The following is a 19,526-nucleotide window of genomic DNA, read 5'->3' as shown; positions in this document are numbered from 1 at the left end:
TTAAGAATTCTGTATAGCATAGAGCTACTTCTCTCTTTAAATTACCATCTAACATGAATACAAAATAAATTATAATTATAATCTTACAGATATTTATCTGAAAGCACAACCACATTCAAAGAGAACTTAATTTTTCTAGGTTTTCTTTTACTTAAAAGATACAGTTCTGATTTTAAAGTAAAAAATTTTCCAACACTACCACTTCCATATAGAAACAGAGCAGTATAATGTTAAGCTAAAAACAACCTTATGCTATCCAATGTAAATCTTTCATATTACAGAAGACAAAAATGAAGCTAAGCAAAAAGTGACATGACTTGCCTCAGGTCACATGGCTGGTAATCCAGAGTTAGAAACAGACCCTAGTCCCCCAACTCCCAGTAGTACTATGCTTTCCACCATAGCAGTCTTTCCCAAACAGTGTGGAATGTGCACAGCTGGTGCTACTTGAATTGATTTTGCATGTACAAGACATGCATTAAACACTGACTAATAAATGACTCAACAGGAGTCAATTACTAAAAATTTAGTCAGTATATGGAAAAAATACTATGAATGGCTGAAGTTTAGGAAATTAGTCTCTATACCATGCTATCTGCTTACATGTTTTGAGATTTTAACTTAGAATACAACATATATTTTGCTTCTGTAATATTCATGTGATTTCAGAAACTTGCCCTTTTAAAAAAGACTTCCCAAATCATTTTAATGTACTTTATACTTTATCAAATTGCAACATTTTGAACAGTTTACCAGTAATTTTCCTAAAGCTTCTGAGCCTGGTTTGAACTTAAATTATTATATTTTAACTTTGAAAAAAGGAAGTCATTTTTACAAATACGGAAGCTATCAAATATGCTGTGTTCCTGTAAGCACTTCTGGCACATAGTAGATGTAAACTATTTTTTAATGCCCCAGAAGCATCTAGCAAACATTATCCTATTAGGTAATTTAATTACATTTTAACTCCTTTTCCTCTTTAAGAAAAATCAACTCTCTTTAATATTTAAACCAATTTTATAGTATATATATAAAACACTAACCAGACCAGAGTTTACTTTTTCTAAAATGTGTTTTTTGTTTTCATGCCAATTCAATTATCATGCTTATTGTGCAGTGATCATTAAATGGTCATTTAAAAAAAATCAAATTCAAAATAAATGATGAGAAGGTATAATAAAATATTAACTATCAATCTGATATTCAATACTTTACATTCAACAAATTCTGATTATAAAGCTAGAAGTTAAAAAACGAAACAAACAGGGACTTCCCTAGTGGCTCAGTGGTTAAGAATCTGCCTGCCAACGCAGGGGACACGGGTTCTATCCCTGGTCTGGGAAGATCCCACATGCCGCAGAGGAACTAAGCCCGTGTGCCACAACTACTGAGCCCGCAAGCCACAACTACTGAGCCTGTGTGCCACAACTACTGAAGCCCACACGCCTAGAGCACGTGCTCCGCAACAAGAGAAGCCACTGCAGTGAGAAGCCTGCGCACCACAACGAAGAGTAGCCCCCGCTCGCCGCAACTAGAGAAAGCCCGTGCACAGCAAAGACCCAACACAGCCAAAAATAAATAAATAAAAAATAAATTTATAAAAAACAAACAAACAAAAAAACTCCATAGCTTTATTTGATATACTAGGTTCTCTGAGGTCTTTGCTCTTTATGTAAACCTTATTGTTACATTCTTGAAATTTGATTTATAATAGATCTTTAAGACAATTATATTAAATAATATCTTTCTGGGAAATATACGTATTTCAGTATTTCAAAATACTTAAATAAACATATAGTACCTACCTTTGTATCTGCTAAGGCATTGATAACATTCCCAAGAGCTAAAAGTGACCGATTAATATTTGTGCCTTCTATAAACCGGGTCCCTTTAGCACTGGTAGAACTGGCTCTTTCAGACCCTGCCAGGTCAATGAGTGACATCTTGGCAATTCGGACATTTTGATTGATACTTGCTGTTTTATCTTGTTGTCTCAAATAAATCTTTTTGAAATCACAGGAGAATAGGGAAAATGAGGATTAGATTTAAAAAAATTAAAAGAGAAATACACTTGATTTTTAAAAGAGCATGAAATCAATTATTTTTATTTTAAAGACATAATGAACAAGGTATAACTTGACTGGCTGATATCCAAGAGTACCAGAAGTAATTACCAAAGTTGAGAAAATTTGAAAACGAAAAGACTTCCTATATGTGCACTAGAGGGCAAATAACTCCTGGCTTAATAGAAGGTCAAAACAACTGCCACTTGTATTCTGGTAACCCTGAAAAGCAGGGTCTAAGACATTTTGGGGAAATCTCAGTGTCCCCGATAAAGATATCTCTCAAGATTACTGATAAATGAAGTCAGTGGTAAGAAGAGAAAAGATTAATAAAATTTTGTGGACTAGAGACTTTCCGAATGACTTGGTTTCCCCTGATTTGAATTCTTTCAACTATAACAATTTCTTTTTATTAGATGAGTTCCACAAAGCATAATCCAGAATAAAGACGTATAATCATTTGATTTTTAACAGAACTAGAAACTACAAATAATAACTACTAACCTATGCTTTAGGTTTTTCGAGAATGGTATTCCTAAAAAGCACTGCATCAACTGAATCACACACTTCCTTAAGGAATGCAACTACTTACATGGTCACTATGGTGAAATCTTCTAACAAGTGAATCAGTATCTCCCCAATTTATTGGTTCTGTAAATCTAGATCTATAAAGAGAAAGTCTGCTCTGAATATAAGACTATCTTTTGTAAAGATTAAATATTTTCGCCAATTAAAGGAAAGAAAACCTCTAATACTACCACTTTACTATCATATTTTCACACAGGTAAAAATTTACATCTAACTTACATCATCTCAATTCTAAATATTCTTGATAGAATCTTCTCAAAGCTTCAAAGTAAAGGAAGTGCTGAGAAGTAGAGAAGTCCACAGATGAAGAGATATTTTCGTATGTGTGAAAATTACCATTCATAAATTTGGCTTCATTTATTTTAAATTCAATTTTAAGAGCTGTAGTCTAGTGACCTGTTACCTGGAAAACAGCATGAGAACGAGAAGATGTAGCATTCATATCAGTGGGATGCTGTGTCCTGTTTTTGTTTCCATTATCCAATAATTGTAAAATTTCCTCTGAGGATTTGGGCTAAAGGAGTTGAAATAGAAGAAAAATACACAAATTAACCATTGATCTTTAAAATTTTTAATAAACCATCAACAAGCAAGAAGGCTTTTAAAGGTACAATAAGTAAGAAAATATTTTCCATAAATTAAATCCCATTAAATATTGACTGTGTATCATTTGCTTAGTACTTTGGTGACATATGAAAAACAAAAGATAAAATCTAATCTATCTGAGGAGATAAAATATAAATATATTAAGCAGAATAATACACTATATTAAATGTTCAAGTAGATTTTTAAAAGGAAAACCCATTTGATTATTTCAAAGGGAAACAAAACAAGACTACAGATATACCCTGATTATTTTAAAATAAGTAAATGGCTAAATAACCATACTTGCTATTTGAACAAGCCAAAAAGAAGTTTATAAACATACCTGATGTAAAGTTAATCCCTGAACAACCACCCCTTTTTGGGCATCTTCCCGGACAGCAAGTGGACCTGAATTTACTAAGAGGTCACGAATCTGTTCATTATATACCTTAAAATAAAAAAGAACTCCTTTAGCATTGATGATGAAACAATAGCGACAGCATCACACAAATATGCACACATTGCTGATTTAAGGTTATATTAGAGAAGCAGCAGCTCACTTCCATTCATCTCACCCCTTCTATCACACATTGGTATTACTTTCCTAACATCTGAGAAAATGGAAGAGTTTGATTACCAGCACTTGAACTTAAAATTTAAAGGTGGAGTCATTATACCCTCCTTCCATAATTCCCAATTTGATGACTACAGTGAGAAAGAAATAGGATAGCTGTAATTGTCTTTTCCTGTTTCCTGGAAATATACGGACACACGGTCTTAGGAAACTCTAGTGAATCTGAAATGTAAGTTATATGGAAGTACCATGGTTCTTACTGGAGAAGATATTTATTGTTTCATGATGTCCAAGTAATCCAAACTTTTTAGAGTTTAAAAGTTAAAGAAAACCCATACTCAAAGATAAATGATATTTATTTCATTTATCCTTCAATTACATTAAGTTTAATGCATAATGATAATTCCATAATGGGACCCCGACGCCCCCAATTTGAATGATGAGGAAACTGAGGCCCTAAGAGTTTAAGAGATTTGTCCAAGTTCACAGTCACAAAGGTAATAGGATAGCATGAGAACAAGAAGATGTAGCATTCATATCAGAGCAGGGATCAGAGCCTGATATCCTTACTCTACTGCATGGCACTGAATACACATCTGTGTTTTAAATCTCTGGCAATTTTTTTTTTAGTAATTTCTGTAAATAACGTACAGTAATAATACAGTTGACTTGATTTTATGAATTTACTAAAGATACTAAGTTTTCTACGTGCCAACAAAATGACAATTACACATATATGATAAGATTAAAAAACACATATAAAATTGTCTTTAAGAATTATTTTGTGTAAGTTATATCCTGTTCTAATAAATAGCTCACAGTGATAATTCACTGCTGGTATAATTTTCTACAATGAATGATAACCATTTTTAAATGTAATAAATTCTTAGAAGTAGTAAAATGATAATATGAAGAGATAATTTTTTGGTTCTTATTCTTCTGATAAGCAACAGTCACTTTTTAAATGATTCCCCTTATCCACTTCAATCATACAAAATATATAATTAGACAACTACTCTCAAGCTGGTCTTTGCATCAAAATCACTCAGGAGCTTTTAAAATACATAGATGCCGGGGGGTTCCCTGGTGGCACAGTGGTTGAGAGTCCGCCTGCCGATGCAGGGGACACGGGTTCGTGCCCAGGTCCGGGAAGATCCCACATGCTGCGGAGCGGCTGGGCCCGTGAGCCATGGCCGCTGAGCCTGTGCGTCCGGAGCCTGTGCTCCTCAACGGGAGAGGCCACAACAGTGAGAGGCCCGCGTACCGCAAAAAAACAAACAAACAAAAAAAACCATACATGCCTCAGCCACAATCCAGACTTATTAAATTAAAATGTCCAGGGGGTGAGGCCTAAGCATGTCTATTAGTTTTTTTTTTTTTAAGCATGTCTATTTTTAAAAAGCCCTATAGCCAATTTTGGTGTACAGCCTGAGTGGAAAACCGTTAGATTAGATATTGCCTTACCATTAATAAAATGAAAGCAGATTAAAAAAAAGGAAAAACAATTAAAAACATTATAAAAATAATCAAACTTCAAAATTCTCCCAGTTATAAAAGGATCTAAGGAAGAAGTAATGAATCCTGCCATGCTCTCTTCCTGATTAAGTTCAGAACAATTCTTTTCAATACGTAACTACAGAAAATGAGTTTTACTTCTCTTTTATCACCAAGTTCTATAGACTGACAAGAAAATTTTTAGCAACATAATCTTGATCAATTTTTGAAATGTGAAGAAGAAACTCTCTCAGTAGAAACCAAACAATAACATGTCAACAAGAGCAGTAGAAACTAGAAATTCACTCTCTGACATCACAAATAAATAGGCAGTAAAATCAGAGATTTGTTTCTGTATTGGTTTCTAAAACACTACCTGAACACAAAGTTAGAGTGCCAGTCACTTAGTTATGATCTGTTGAATGTCAGCTATTAAGAGGTTAGGAGGTCTCAAAGAATGATGGGGTATGTCAAAAAAACACAACAGACAGCATGAAGGAGCCTCACCTAGCCAAATCTGGCACAATTTGAACATACAAAAAATGCTTAGAGAAAGGGATTATAATCTACTGAATAATGCTAAGAATCCACAAGTCTACATTGATACAGTAGAGGAAAGGGAAAGCTCTTCCTTATAGTAGAAAGCCAATGAATAAATGTAGAAGAAATGATGGAATTTAAAAATCAGTATCATCTGTCATCATGATAGTAATTGATTCAGGCATGAATCATCAGTGGATGCTAAAACGAACAAATTAAAATTTGAGGGGTCAGAGGATATTTACATTGTTTCCCTACAAGCTACTTATTAATTATAAAGTGTAAAGTAGTACCTTTACGGTGGAAAAACTTTGCAGACACCAGCATAATGAAACTGATCAGTTAACATAGCCAGTAATGGGACTAACTAATTACATAAGCCTCTTGATATGTTATATAAGAACTCATCATCACTTCTGTGGTGTTCCTGCCAGGGCATAACCTGAATGTAATCATGACAAATCCAAACTAAAAGTTTTACAACAGCAACATAAAATACAAAGGAAAAAAAAAAATCCAGATTAAGGGGACTAAACAGATGAATTGCAAATGAATGCAATCTGCCATCTTAGATTTTCTTTTCAATAAAGGGCATTATTAGAACAATTAGCAAAATCTCATTAAGGTCTATAGATTAGATAAAGGTGTATCATTGTTAATTTCCTGATATTGATTACTATTCAGTGGTTATTTAAGAAATTTCCTGTTTTTACAAGTCTGTAACTTAAACAGTTAAAAAAAATGCATACACACACACACACAGAGAAAGCAAAGGTAGTAAAATGTTAACATATTGGGAATCTGGATGAAGGGTATCTGGAAGCTCTTTGTACTAATCTTGCTACTTCTGTATAAGTCAGAAGTTATGGCAAAATAAAACGCTTAACAGAAAAAGAGTAAGATCCATAACAAATACCTAAGACTAGGAATTGTAAGATTTTATATATTCATAAGAAAATTTCTGCATGATAGAATAATTTGAATGGACCATGGAACTTCTTAAAAAAAGATTTCTCAATACTACTGATTAATCTGAAGAATGATATTGTCAACTTACCTCCAGATAAGACACTGCGGTACTACATACTTTCTCTTCTTTAATCTCATCCATGGATTTGTAAAGGTCTAACATTGTTTGATACATCACTCCAGGTTCAGCAGCTGATCCTAGCATTGTGTGGGTCTTCCCAGCTCCAGTGGCACCATATGCAAGTACTGAGTTTTTATGAAAAGGGATCAAAGCTCTTTGTTATGACATATAACATTACTGTATCTACTGTCTAGTGAATACTTCCATCTGGATATCCTGAACAGTAACTTTAAATCCAACAGATCCAAATTAATTTATAGTCTTATTTTTAAATCCTGGCAATTTCATCACAAGTCTGCTCTTACTCCTATATTCTCTATTGATGAATGGTAACTTCCCCCACCTAACTGCCCCCCACAAGCTCCCTTTCTTCGACAACAATCACAAATTTTAATCGATTATCAGTCTCCCTACCTATTAGTCTCAATCTTCTTTAACAAATCCCTTAGAATTTGTACAGTTGTTTTTAAGAAAACGAAATATGAATATGTTAAACCTCCTGAATTGTTCCACAGTCCCATATGAGAAAGTTCAAATTCTTCACCTAGAAATATTACTAGTGACTCTAAGGGAAGATCCCTGCATATCTCTCCAGACTATTTCTTCCTTGCTGTGCTTTGGCATACTAGATTATCTGAAGTTCTCCGCATGTGCTGCTCCTTTTTGAGTCCACTGCCTTTGTCCTGGAGAGTGCCTCTACTTAATCCAGCTGGAAAACTTCTACCTGCACTAAATATTCAGCACAAAAGTCACTTTCCTGTGCCTTACCTAACTGTCTTAGGCCGAAGTGGCTACTCTCTCATTTGAGCCCTCAGTGTATGCTTACATCCTTTTACTTCTAGCATGTATCATACTGTATTTCTAACTGTGAGCTCCACCAAAGTGGAGGCTATGTATCCTTCCCACCTAGCAAGTGACTTGGCACAAAGCAGGTACTCAATACAAGTTTGCTGAATTCCAGATAAAAGCCATTTATAAAATTGCTTTAAAAATTTTTGTTTTAGACAAATTACTTTGTTTTCAAGACTCTATCCAGTACAACAGAACAGTGATGCATTTCTTCAAATGCAAAAAACAAAGGAAAAAACTACTCTGAATTACATATTGCAAATACCAAACATAATATTCAGTTAACGCAATAAGTCTTTGAGAATTATTTTTATAGGTTAAATCTCTCTGCTAAGTTCATTAACAAACTACAAAAATACTTTTCATTTCTCTAATGATTAATGATGTTGAGCATTCTTTCATTTGTTTGTTGGCAGTCTGTATATCTTCTTCGGAGGAATGTCTATTTAGGTCTTCTGCCCATTTTTGGATTGGGTTGTTTGTTTTCTTGTTATTGAGCTGCATGAGCTGCTTATAAATTTTTATATACAATGGAATATTACTCAGCCATAAAAAGAAATGATATTGAGCTATTTGTAATGAGGTGGATAGACCTAGAGTCTGTCATACAGAGTGAAGTAAGTCAGAAAGAGAAAGACAAATACCATATGCTAACATGTATATGTGGAATCTAAGAAAAAAAAAAAAGGTCATGAAGAATCTAGGGGTAAGACAGGAATAAACACACAGACCTACTAGAGCATGTACTTGAGGATATGGGGAGAGGGAAGGGTAAGCTGTGACAAAGTGAGAGAGTGGCATGGACATATATACACTACCAAACGTAAAACAGATAGCTAGTGGGAAGCAGCCGCATAGCACAGGGAGATCAGCTAGGTGGTTTGTGACCACCTAGAAGGGTGGGATAGGGAGGGTGGGAGGGAGGGAGATGCAAGAGGGAAGAGATATGGGAACATATGTATATGTATAACTGATTCACTTTGTTATAAAGCAGAAACTAACACACCATTGTGGAGCAATTATACTCCAATAAAGATGTAAAAAAAAAACTTTTCAGTAGAATGGATTAAACTGATGCATGTTTCATTTTGTTCTATTTTATATAAGCTAGTAGTACATCAAGAAGTCTTAAGATAGCTGGATAATATAAAGTAAAACCAAGAAGAAACCAAAGATTCAGTATTACTTTGGTAATTACATTTGGAGTCAAGAGAAATTTTTTAAATCTCTAGAGACAATATGAAGTTTCATGAATGAGGAAAAGAATATCTGCTTAAAAATGAGAATCAAAGCAGGTCTAATCAATAAACCACATTCCATTCTTGCCTGACCTAGAGGGTAAGTCTTCTGTAATAAAAGTGAATGAGTCAGTGAAAGTAAACATGTAACAGTTTTGGGGTGTCTTAAAGAAAATGCCATAAATTATGGTAACTGCAAAAATAAGGTAGTAATAATGGTGTGCACTGCCTGGTAATCATTCAATTAACTGGCATTTTGGAGATCTCTCTTTCTAGGAAATCAACATAGCCATTTTGAAAGGCAAATTATTATAGGTCTATCGAGAGCACCAAAGATGCTTTTTTGGGCTGAAGATATGCTAAAACAGCATGATACTCATGATACTCAACATGGGCTTTAAAAATTTTTACTTCAAGGTACTACAAAGAAAAAATGGTGCTATGAAGAAACTGCCAAATGTTCAGAAATGTCCCACTATTCCCCAGGGATAGGCAGTTGTATAGGTGAACATTGGGAATATTTATGAATACAAATTGTGAGAAATCTGGCATCAATTACCAGAAGCACATGGTTTTAAAACATAAGAAATTGAAAGGATGACCATCTATAGGAACCAAAGCAAGACCCGGGAAAAGTTTCGCAAATGATATATGTTATATATGATGACTAAATTTCAAAGAAAATCTACATTTACAGTGAACTACTAAAGAATTTTTAGCAAACAAGCACCTAAAAATTGATTATATTTAGAAGAAAGGGTCAAGTAGATGTCTTAATATAAAACTGAAATCAGATGGAAACATCAAATCCCAACTGAAACAATTACCTGTGCAATTATATCCATTCAAAAAACTACGAAGAATTGGCTTAGTAGTGTGTTCAAAAACTTCCAATTGAGTTGAAGTTTCGTCAAAAACAGCATCGAATACAAATTTAAGGTCCTTATTTTGTCTCTTTGTAATATCTCGATTTATAGTTTTCTTTCCATGGAAAAAACTGATTTCTTCTTGCTTGGGATCAAAAACTAGAATATGCTTATCTACAACATGGACCACTTTATGGAATCCAGATGTCTTTTCTTTTGTGTTCTCAGGACGCACACGAACAACTACTTTCATGTGATGACACAGGTCTTCCTCAGTGACAGACATTGTTGATTATCTTGATTCCTTTGTTTATGTGAATGACTGAATATTTCTCTGAAATTAAAAAGTATTAATATTAATTCTACTTGTATGCAAAATAACTAGCATATAGTACTTATTAAATAAAGAAAGGTGTTAATTTTGTTCCACTCATCTGGTAAATGTTACTGGAAATCCTTGGTTCAAAACCCTCCAGTGGTTATCTTATTCAGAGTTGAAGTTCTGTTAATGGCCTACATTTTTCACCTCATGTCCTATTGCTTTCTTCTTCGCTCACTCTATTCCAGCTAACACACCAAGCACCCCAATCCTGATCTTTCTGCTAGCCATTCTCTCTATCATAAAGTGCTTTCCTCAATAACTACATGACTAACTCCTTCACTTCTTTCAAGTCCTGGCTTAAATGTTGCCCCTTCTGCCCACCCTTATTAATATTGCCAACCCAATTCCTAATCGCCCTTATACTGTTCTATTTTTCCCAAAGCACTTACCACCTCCTAACAAAATAGGTAATTTTTACTTATTTAGCATGTTTGTTGTCTACTTTCTCTCTTCTAGTTAAACTATAAGCCCTTTAAGGGCATTTTTTTTAAATCTGTTTTGCTTATCAATGCTTTCCAAGCCTAAAACAGTGCCTGGCACATGGTAGATACTATAAATACTTGATGACTAAATAAATTAGTGAATACTAAAAGGCTTTCTTTTTTTTTCTTGGTCTTAACTTTTTGATCTTAGATTATTTTCTGGATAGTTGAGATTCCTAAATTGTTGGATCTTTATTAGTTTATCCTTACTTTTCTTGTTTTTATGTGAGGTAGTCATATAGTCAGATCATACTTTTTGAACCTGCTGTCACTGATGTACCTTAAACTTACATCATTATAGAGCAGAGACTAGGATCTATATTCAGAGATTAGGATCTCTGAATACACAGTTGGGGGAATATACTATCTCTGTCACCTTCATACCTGGGCTAGCTAACTGACACATCCCTGGAACTACTTTTAACCCTATGGGTCTCTGAGATACAGGCAGAGATAAGCCTGGTTGTGTCAATTTCCACTGCCAAGAGATTTGCCGCCAAGATCACTTTTATTAAAAATAGCTCATAAGCCAAAGCTCTCCCTTCATTACCTTAATATGATTCTGAGAGATCCTTTCTTGTCCATTCCTGTGATCCAAACTAAAATAGTATCAGAGCCCTTGTGAAAAATCAAACCTAGCTTTTTGGGGAGCCCATACCTGTGATTTTATATGGTTTAGCTACAAAGTTTGAGTTGAAGTGGAAGCCCAGGGACTGACTAATATTTCAGAGATTTATCAAGTTTTTGTATGTGAGTGTCATTTAATATTTTGTATTGTGACATAATCTGATTACTTTCACTGCTGACATACTTTAGGAAATAGAAACTAGTGGGGCCATTGAAGTAATGTAGACAAGAGATGATGCTGTCAACTCAGAACAGGGTGGTGGTCAGATTTTGGATGTATGCTAAAGGTAAAGACAAAAGAATTTCCTGATAGATAGATGTGGGGAATGAGGGAAATGATTCAAGAATAACTCCAAAGTTCTTGGCCTGAGTGTTGGAAGAATAGAGTAGCCATCAACTGAGATAGAAATATCTGAGGGTAGAGCAGGTCTTGGGGGGAAGATCAGGAGTTCATTCTGGATATCTTGAATTTGAGATTTTTTTTTTTTTTTGCGGTACACGGGCCTCTCACTGTCGTGGCCTCTCCCGTTGAGGAGCACAGGCTCCGGACGTGCAAGCTCAGCGGCCATGGCTCACGGGCCTAGTCGCTCCGCGGCATGTGGGATCCTCCCGGACCGCGGGCACGAACCCACGTCCCCTGCATCGGCAGGCGGACTCTCAACCACTACACCACCAGGGAAGCCCGAATTTGAGAATTTTAATCAACATCGGGTGGAGATGTCAAGGCAGCTGAAAGCTAACTTATGAAAGTAAACGCTGTCCTCAGAGTCTTAATGCCATTTGAAGCTTTTCAAAGTTTTTAAAGCTTAACGTTGTATTAAGATTTAGGGGGAACTTTTAAATCAATTGTGCTAAATACTGCTAATAGGTTAAGTACTTACTAAGAAGTAATCAGGGGATTTGGCAACATGGAGACAAACAAGAGCAATTTGGGGGGAATGGAATGGTAGGACAAAGGCCTGAATAGAAGAAGACTCAGATAGCAAATACAGGAAGTACTACTGCAAAAGTAAGCAAAGAAATGGTGTGGGTGGAGGGGGAAAGGGTTAAAAGAAGACATTTTGTTTGTTTCCTAAAGTGGAAGAAATAACAACAATGATAAAGCTAAAATATGTCGTAAAATCATATACTTTTGGAAAGAATTCGAATAAGGCCAAAGCAATCTAAAAGCAAAAGACACTGGACACAGCACCCCCTTTTCAGGACTCTGTTCTTCCCCAGAATTGGAACACTGAAGAGGAAAGGATGGTCATTTGGATTCTAACAGTGAGGTCCCACGTGAATTGCTACTCAGCTCTTTCTTCACCCTTGAGTTTCTGTCTAGCCAACCCCCACAGAGTACCTATACCCCACTTCTGTGACCTTGGACAAGTTACTCAGCCTCACTGAGTCTCAGGTTTCTCATTTGTATAAAAGGAATAATACCTAATAGCTGTTATGAAGGCTGAAGGAGATAACAATTATTAAGTGTATGAAGGCATTCAATAAATGCTCATTCTCTTCCTTATCTGCCCCCTTCCTGCCCCTTCTTCCCAAAGATACTGGTCCATCTTTTTAGTGTTTCCCAATGAGCTTATCACTGGCACTTTGGGTAGGACAATTCGTCCTTATTCGGAACTGTCCCAGGTATTAGAGGATGTTTAGCATTTCTGATCCCTGTCTATTAAAGGCTAGTAGAGTGTCACATTCTTTGTATAACCAAAAACTAACCTCTATACACTTTTCTAAAAGCTTTTAGAAATGTTCAACAAATGCCTTGATTTTAATGGATACACTTTTTTTTCAATGATAGATAAAATACACACAAATGAAATGGTTAAAAAAACATATATAAAACATCAGGTGATTATTTCAAAACAGATCTTAGGGGACCTCCCTGGTGATCCAGTGGTAGAATCTGCCTCCCAATGCAGGGGATGAAGGTTTGATCCCTGGCTGGGGAACTAAGATCCCACATGTCATGGGGCAACTAAGCCTGTGCGCCACAACTACTGAGCCCGTGCACCACAACTGGAGGGCCTGTGTGCCACAACTACAGAGGCGACTCACTCTGGAGCCCGTGTGCCACAACTAGAGAGAAGTCCACGTGCTGCAACAAAGAGCCTGTGCACCACAATGAAGGTCCCTCGTGCCACAACTAACACCCGACTCAGCCAAATAAATAAATAAATAAAAAACAAAAAACAAAACAGAGCTTGGAAGGTATCTCGTTAATTAATTAATCATTAATTAATAAAGTTAACTGTTAAAATCCCAGTTCTACTACTGTAGAACAGTGACAGTGGGTAAGTTACTTAACCCCCTTGTGGTTTAGTTTCCTCATCTGTAAAGTGGGATTAGTAATAATCCCTACCTCATGGAGTTCTTGAGAGGATTAGCACTTAGAACAATGCCTGGCACAGAGTATGCATTACAAGTGTTTGCTATTACTGCTATTATTGTTATTATTACATACAGCTTAGTGAGGAAACATTGATAAAATGACACAAATATGCGAAGTGTAACTGTGACAAGTGCTATCAGGTAAAGGTTAACTTTGCTACCTAAGACTATAATAGGAGATTGATATTCTTAGAAAGCTTCCTAGAGGAATGACTGGAACTGAGAGCTGAAGGATGGATAGTTATTAACCAGGTTAAAAAAAATTTCAGGAAAGAAAACTAGTTATGCATTCAATAAATATTATTGAGTGCCTTCTATGTGCTAGGCATTTTTCTGGGTCTTGGGATAGATAGGGTCAGAAGTGTATGTGTGGGCTTGTATTTTAGATGGGGTAGTTGTGAAAAGCTTGCCTAGTGGGGTAACTTTTTACAGAGACTGAAGTGAGGGACTGAGCAAGTAAGAGGCTCTCTGGGGTAAGAGTATTGCAGGCAGCAAGTCCAAAAGCCTGTGGTAGGAAACAGCTTGTGCAGAGGACAAAACTGGCTGCATGGTGAATTTGCTTAAATCTCATTTTGTTTAACAGTTTAGTTTTAGATGATTGTAATTCTATCTAGAGCATCTAAAGAGATGCTCAGTTTAGCTTTGTTCAGTCCTGACTGCAGCTGGAGAGAAAAGGGAAAGGAGAGGGCTATATTAAAAAGATTAAACTGGATAAAGGTGGGGCCTGATCTAGAAGATTTGAATGTCAGATTATAGAGCTCAGATTTGATTTTAAGTTAAGTGGGAATTACTGAATGTAAAAATTTGCTCAATTATGTTCAAATATACTGATGTCTTCAGGGATTAACAAGGTTGTTCCTACATTAAAACATGATGACTGCTTTCTTTTCTAACATGGCCAGGTAAGAGATGGACATCCAGTTGATTCTGAATAAGGCACACAGAAAGGATATCCTTAACCATTTTTACTAAGAAGTGGCAAAAGAAAAGCCTAAATATTGTTACCTGTGCAATACTGTGTTGATTCAAAAATTCTTTTCAGATGACCATTCAGAAGACAGTATCACAGACTATGATCAATTTTGTCATATCTACTCTTAAGTGATATTTGTTGATAGAATCAAAAAAGCAAGCTGGTAGGATTTCATTGGTGGGACTAAAACATTAAGGATAAACACTTCTAATGCCATTTTCATTATAACAGAAAGGTATTTGTCTAGTCTAGAGAGAGTACAGTATGAAAGAGAGTAATGAAGGGCTTTAGTGGTAATCTATAAAATGACAGGGTTAGACTATATGATATCTAAAGTCCTTTTCTAGCTCTAAAGTTCATGATTATTGCATATGATTAGAAAAGTGTACTAGAAAGTGACAAAACATAACAACTAATAGGACTGTATGCTTCTACCTTTATATCCCTCCTTATCTCTTGTAGCGTACCTGGTATATAGTAAGTTCTCAAACATTTGATTAATGAATAAATTAATTAATAAGTTATAAAAAGTAGACATGGAATTCAAGAAAGCAATATATCCATTTAGAGTAGAGGTAAACATGTATACTTCTCTAAGAGAACCAACATTATCACAGTAGAGTACAATGGTTGGCAATAACAAGAAATTCCAGTGAGGACCCCGAGGCATCAAAAATAGTTAAATAATGTGCCCAATTTCTTTACAAAATTAGGAAAGCGAGATCATGTTTTATGTTAATCATTGAAGATGGTTAAAACACTATCACTTAACAAGGGTAACATTCAATTTTCTGGGAGATTGACTCACATAGAAAAGCTCATTCTTCTGTTATGTTTAATGAAGAGGTGTTAAAACTAATTCTCTTCAATAGTTGCAAGTGAATATGAACCAAGTGGAACAGGCAGGCCCTTATCTTATATCTAGGTACTGTTCTCCCTAGATAAAGTTTAAGCCAATTAAGTCAAAGATTATATGAAAGTATAATAAATTTTACTTAATTCATTGATTGTATGTACTGATACCTCCTTCAAAAGCAATCAGATCATGTTATGGACCTCATCTTGTTCTCCTGCTCCAATGATTTCCCAGCATAAGAATAAAATGGAAATTCCTTACCATGTTCTGTGGGTTCTACATCTGTGGGTTCTGTGGGTTCTACCTCTCCATCCCTGTCTCCAAATGTTATCCCACCTCTCAATTATTGTTTCAGTTACACTGTCCTTAGTGTTCCTTCAACACCTCAGTCTTGTTCTGGCCTCATGGCCTCTGCACCTTCTCTTCTCTTTGCCTGGAAAGCTCTGCCTTCAGATATTTGCAAATCTTAATATCTCAGCTCATCATTCAGGTCTCTGTTCATATGTCACTTCACAGAGGCTTTCCCTATAGATTCCATTCAAAACTGTATCACCGTGCCCTTGCCTGCTGTATTTTTCTTCCTAGCATCTAGACTACTTGGAAAATATATATTATTTGGTTACATAGTTATTGCTTATTTACCTTCTAAAGTGTAAGCACTATGAGAGTGTGGACTTCATCTGCACTCCAGAACCTAGAAGAGGGTTTGTCAAATATTTAGGATTTATTACATACTTGTTGAATAACTGAATGAAATAATGCAAAGTTTTAAGATATGTGTACAAAAAACAAGTGCAGAATAGTGGACCTGGCATTCAAACATTTGTATTTTCAAAAGATATATACATATTTGTACATGCATGGGCTCTCTCAGGAAGAGAACAGAGGAAATTGATAATACCAGTTGCTTGATGATGGAAAAATATGAGGGTCTGGGTGACAGGCAGGCTTACTTTCTACTTTATATCCTTTTGTATTATTTGGATTTTAAACAAGTCTAGGTATTTTTATTTCAAAAACAAAGCAAAACAAAACAAGATTAAAATTTACCTTAAACACAAACTTTCATTTAGTAACAATTATGGAATACTTTCTCCTGAGCTCTTATTCTACAAATACAAATGTGCTAAGCAATTTACATACTTCTCATTTAATCCCTGTAACAATCCTATGACATAGGTATTATTATCATACCTATTTTATATAGAGAGAAACTGTAGTATAGACAGATTAAGTTAACTGGCTAAGTCACACTATTGGAAGCACAAAACATAGAATTTGAACTCAGACTGACTGAATCTAAAGCTCAAGTATTTAATCATCACTCTCCATGATGTAAATATATAACCCCCAGAAATTTTCTGATAGAAGTTAAACTATTTGCCTACCTTTGATAGAAAATCTCAGGGCCTAGTATTGGGGCTCCTGAATGAATGTTGAAATAAAACTGAAAATTCATGATTTCTCTGTGCTTGCTGGATAACACACACAGTTACCTATTCTCAGAAAATATGCTATTAATTGAGAACTCTTAGATTAGGTAGATATGGTGATAACTAGTAATAATGAACAACGATGATCATTTGGGCACACTCTATATGCCAGGCATTATGGTAAACATTTGACATTCAACATCTCATTCAATCCTTAAAAAGATAAAGTAGACTCTATTATTGTCTCCATTTTACAAAAACAGAGACTTAGCTTTAGGCTAAGGAATCTTTCCAAGATGACAAGAGAGAGTAAGTGAGAAGCCAGAATGCCAATCCAGGTCCAAATCCAAAGTCCATGTTCTTAACAACTCTGGTCTATTGGAATCAAAACAGAAGGCTTTCAAACAATGGAACAGAAAGGTCATAAAAATTTTCTTGAATGTGTGGAGTAACACAGTTATAAATGATTTCTTAAATACAAATTCAAATCTGAATTAGATTCAGATTCAATAAACATTTGTTAGGACCAGGAACTATCCTCCACTCTATCATGTATAGTCTCTATGCAACTTAAACCTCTTATTGGAAATAACTTGAGTGTTAGAGCCACTGCTTCTATTCACCTGTAAGCCTCAAGGAAGAACGAAAATTTCAAGTGGGGGGAAGGGCAGCACTGACATCTGGGCTATTTTTTCCTCCTAGTTTTCAGAGTTCATAGCATAAAAGTCATTTTATTGTGTACTTAATTGATTCAAGGTATATTTATAGTGGGACAAGATACATTTTTGAAATGAAAATTTTGTGTATTTGTAAATACTTACTTAGTAACAGAAGAGGAGACAATTACTACCGTTAAAGGCAGATAACCTTTGTGTACCGAAATACACAATTCTTACAAAATAGTAGAAACTTAATAACAAGCAGTATCTAGCCTTTGGATCTTACATTCTCCCACAACAAAGTTCATAAATACCTCCCAAAATCCAAGGCGGGGGGTGGGGGCGCTGACTGTGGTAGAATAACACTATCAACTAAAACCTGTAGAATGCCTAACACATTCTACCCGATAATAGTTAGTAACCTAAACTATACGTTATACAGCACAATTATTCAATTCTGGTGAAATAATCTCACAGAGTAAACAGCAGTCAGCCTTGACTTCTCTGAAACTGAGTGCCTAATGAGCACTCCTCAAGGCGAACGAATCTCGCAGAAACTACGAACAGACGGTAGAACTGATTCTCAGTGCTTTAAGTCCCTTTCATTTGCAGAGCTCTTCCATAGCTCATCTGATCCCCAGCAATCCCGTTAGTCAGTGCTGGCAGGTCTTATTCTGATGCTACATTTGGGGTCTGGGAAGCTTCCCAAGTGACCTTTGCCAGGTTAACGCAGAACCTCGCTGGACAAAAAGGTTACAAGCTGGTGAAACAAGGCTCCTCTTGATAGTTAAACCCAGAGTTACATTTACATCTGTGTCTGAAACAAAACACTCTGAATTTGAAGTCCGGAAGGAACTTTACACTGTAAGGTGCCAGACAGTTAAAAGTGTTCTGCCAAAGTCTGGGAAAGGGGCCAAGATGCCCTTTAAAACTTCCGACTTCCTGAGCATTTCAGGCAGGAGATCCCTGACCTTCCTGCTGAGCAGTCGAGGTCTCCCGATCAGGCAGAGCCATATTCTAGTGGGTTCTCGAGTTCCTTCTTCCTTTCACTTTCTCCACTGGGACCCTAACCAGGCCCACCCCTGTCCTCACCCCCACCGCCCCACCTAACGCTTCCGTATTTGTCAACAAGCCCACTTGGTCCTCTATCCCTGAGGCGGCGGGACCCCTCCGCTTCCTGCTAGACGGCTCATCCGAAAAAACGTCCCCGAGACGAGAGTTTTCTTCTCTTGCCTTTAACTCACCTCAGGCCCAGGAGAGGTTACGGAGACGCTTCACTTCATTGTCCGCCTCTCGGCGATTCAAATTCAGCCACGAGATTCAAACCCAAGCCTGCTTTCTCAGCGCCTCGTTTCATTGGCTGCCGTCTTCGTGACGTCATCACGCCGGACGTGGCCGTGGCGCGCTGCAGTTTGGCGCCCGGCGTCTCAGCGGCCCCTTGCAGTGGAAGCTACCTTGCTCCGTGTCACCGTGGCAACTCGCACGGCAGTTTCCGGAGGCGTTGGCCGAGGTGGGCGGGGCTAGGCCGGAGCTGCCACCTGGGATTTTCAGGCAGCCTTCAGACCGTGGGCGCGGGCTCCGGTCCCAGGGTTCTGGGTGTGAGTGAGACGGGTGCGGGCAGGGGTTGGCGGTGCTCTCTGCTAGGGGGAGAGGCGGAGCCTGTTGGGTGTGGATTAATGGGTTCTGGGTATTTGTTTTCTCCTTTTCTCTATTGAGTAGTGAGGCCTCCAAGACACAGGTCCCATAATCTGGAAGGTATAGGGACCTGTTCGCTCCAACCACTTTCAGTTGGACCGAACTGGGGTCAATTCGCCTCAGTTAATTGAAAGTTCAGGACTTTGGTTT

At 36.6% G+C, this 19,526-nt stretch overlaps 1 protein-coding gene across 1 annotated transcript in view; it reads right to left on the bottom strand.

Annotated features, from left to right (window-relative positions):
- KIF18A (kinesin family member 18A) overlaps positions 1-19,107 on the bottom strand; it is a 79,556-nt gene extending 60,449 nt beyond the window's left edge. Inside the window, exons 1-6 of the mRNA XM_004263947.4 lie at positions 18,926-19,107; positions 9,849-10,221; positions 6,902-7,059; positions 3,580-3,684; positions 3,055-3,165; positions 1,806-2,003 (exon numbers count right to left, since the gene is read on the bottom strand). Of these exons, the coding sequence (XP_004263995.1) occupies positions 1,806-2,003; positions 3,055-3,165; positions 3,580-3,684; positions 6,902-7,059; positions 9,849-10,173 (897 nt within the window). The 5' untranslated portion in view covers positions 10,174-10,221; positions 18,926-19,107. The remainder of the gene's footprint in view (positions 1-1,805; positions 2,004-3,054; positions 3,166-3,579; positions 3,685-6,901; positions 7,060-9,848; positions 10,222-18,925) is intronic.
- Between the last annotated feature and the right edge of the window lie 419 nt (positions 19,108-19,526).

Source organism: Orcinus orca, chromosome 8 (assembly GCF_937001465.1).
Source record: "Orcinus orca chromosome 8, mOrcOrc1.1, whole genome shotgun sequence".
Taxonomy (NCBI): domain Eukaryota; kingdom Metazoa; phylum Chordata; class Mammalia; order Artiodactyla; family Delphinidae; genus Orcinus; species Orcinus orca.
This window is presented reverse-complemented; position numbering and strand designations above follow the sequence as displayed.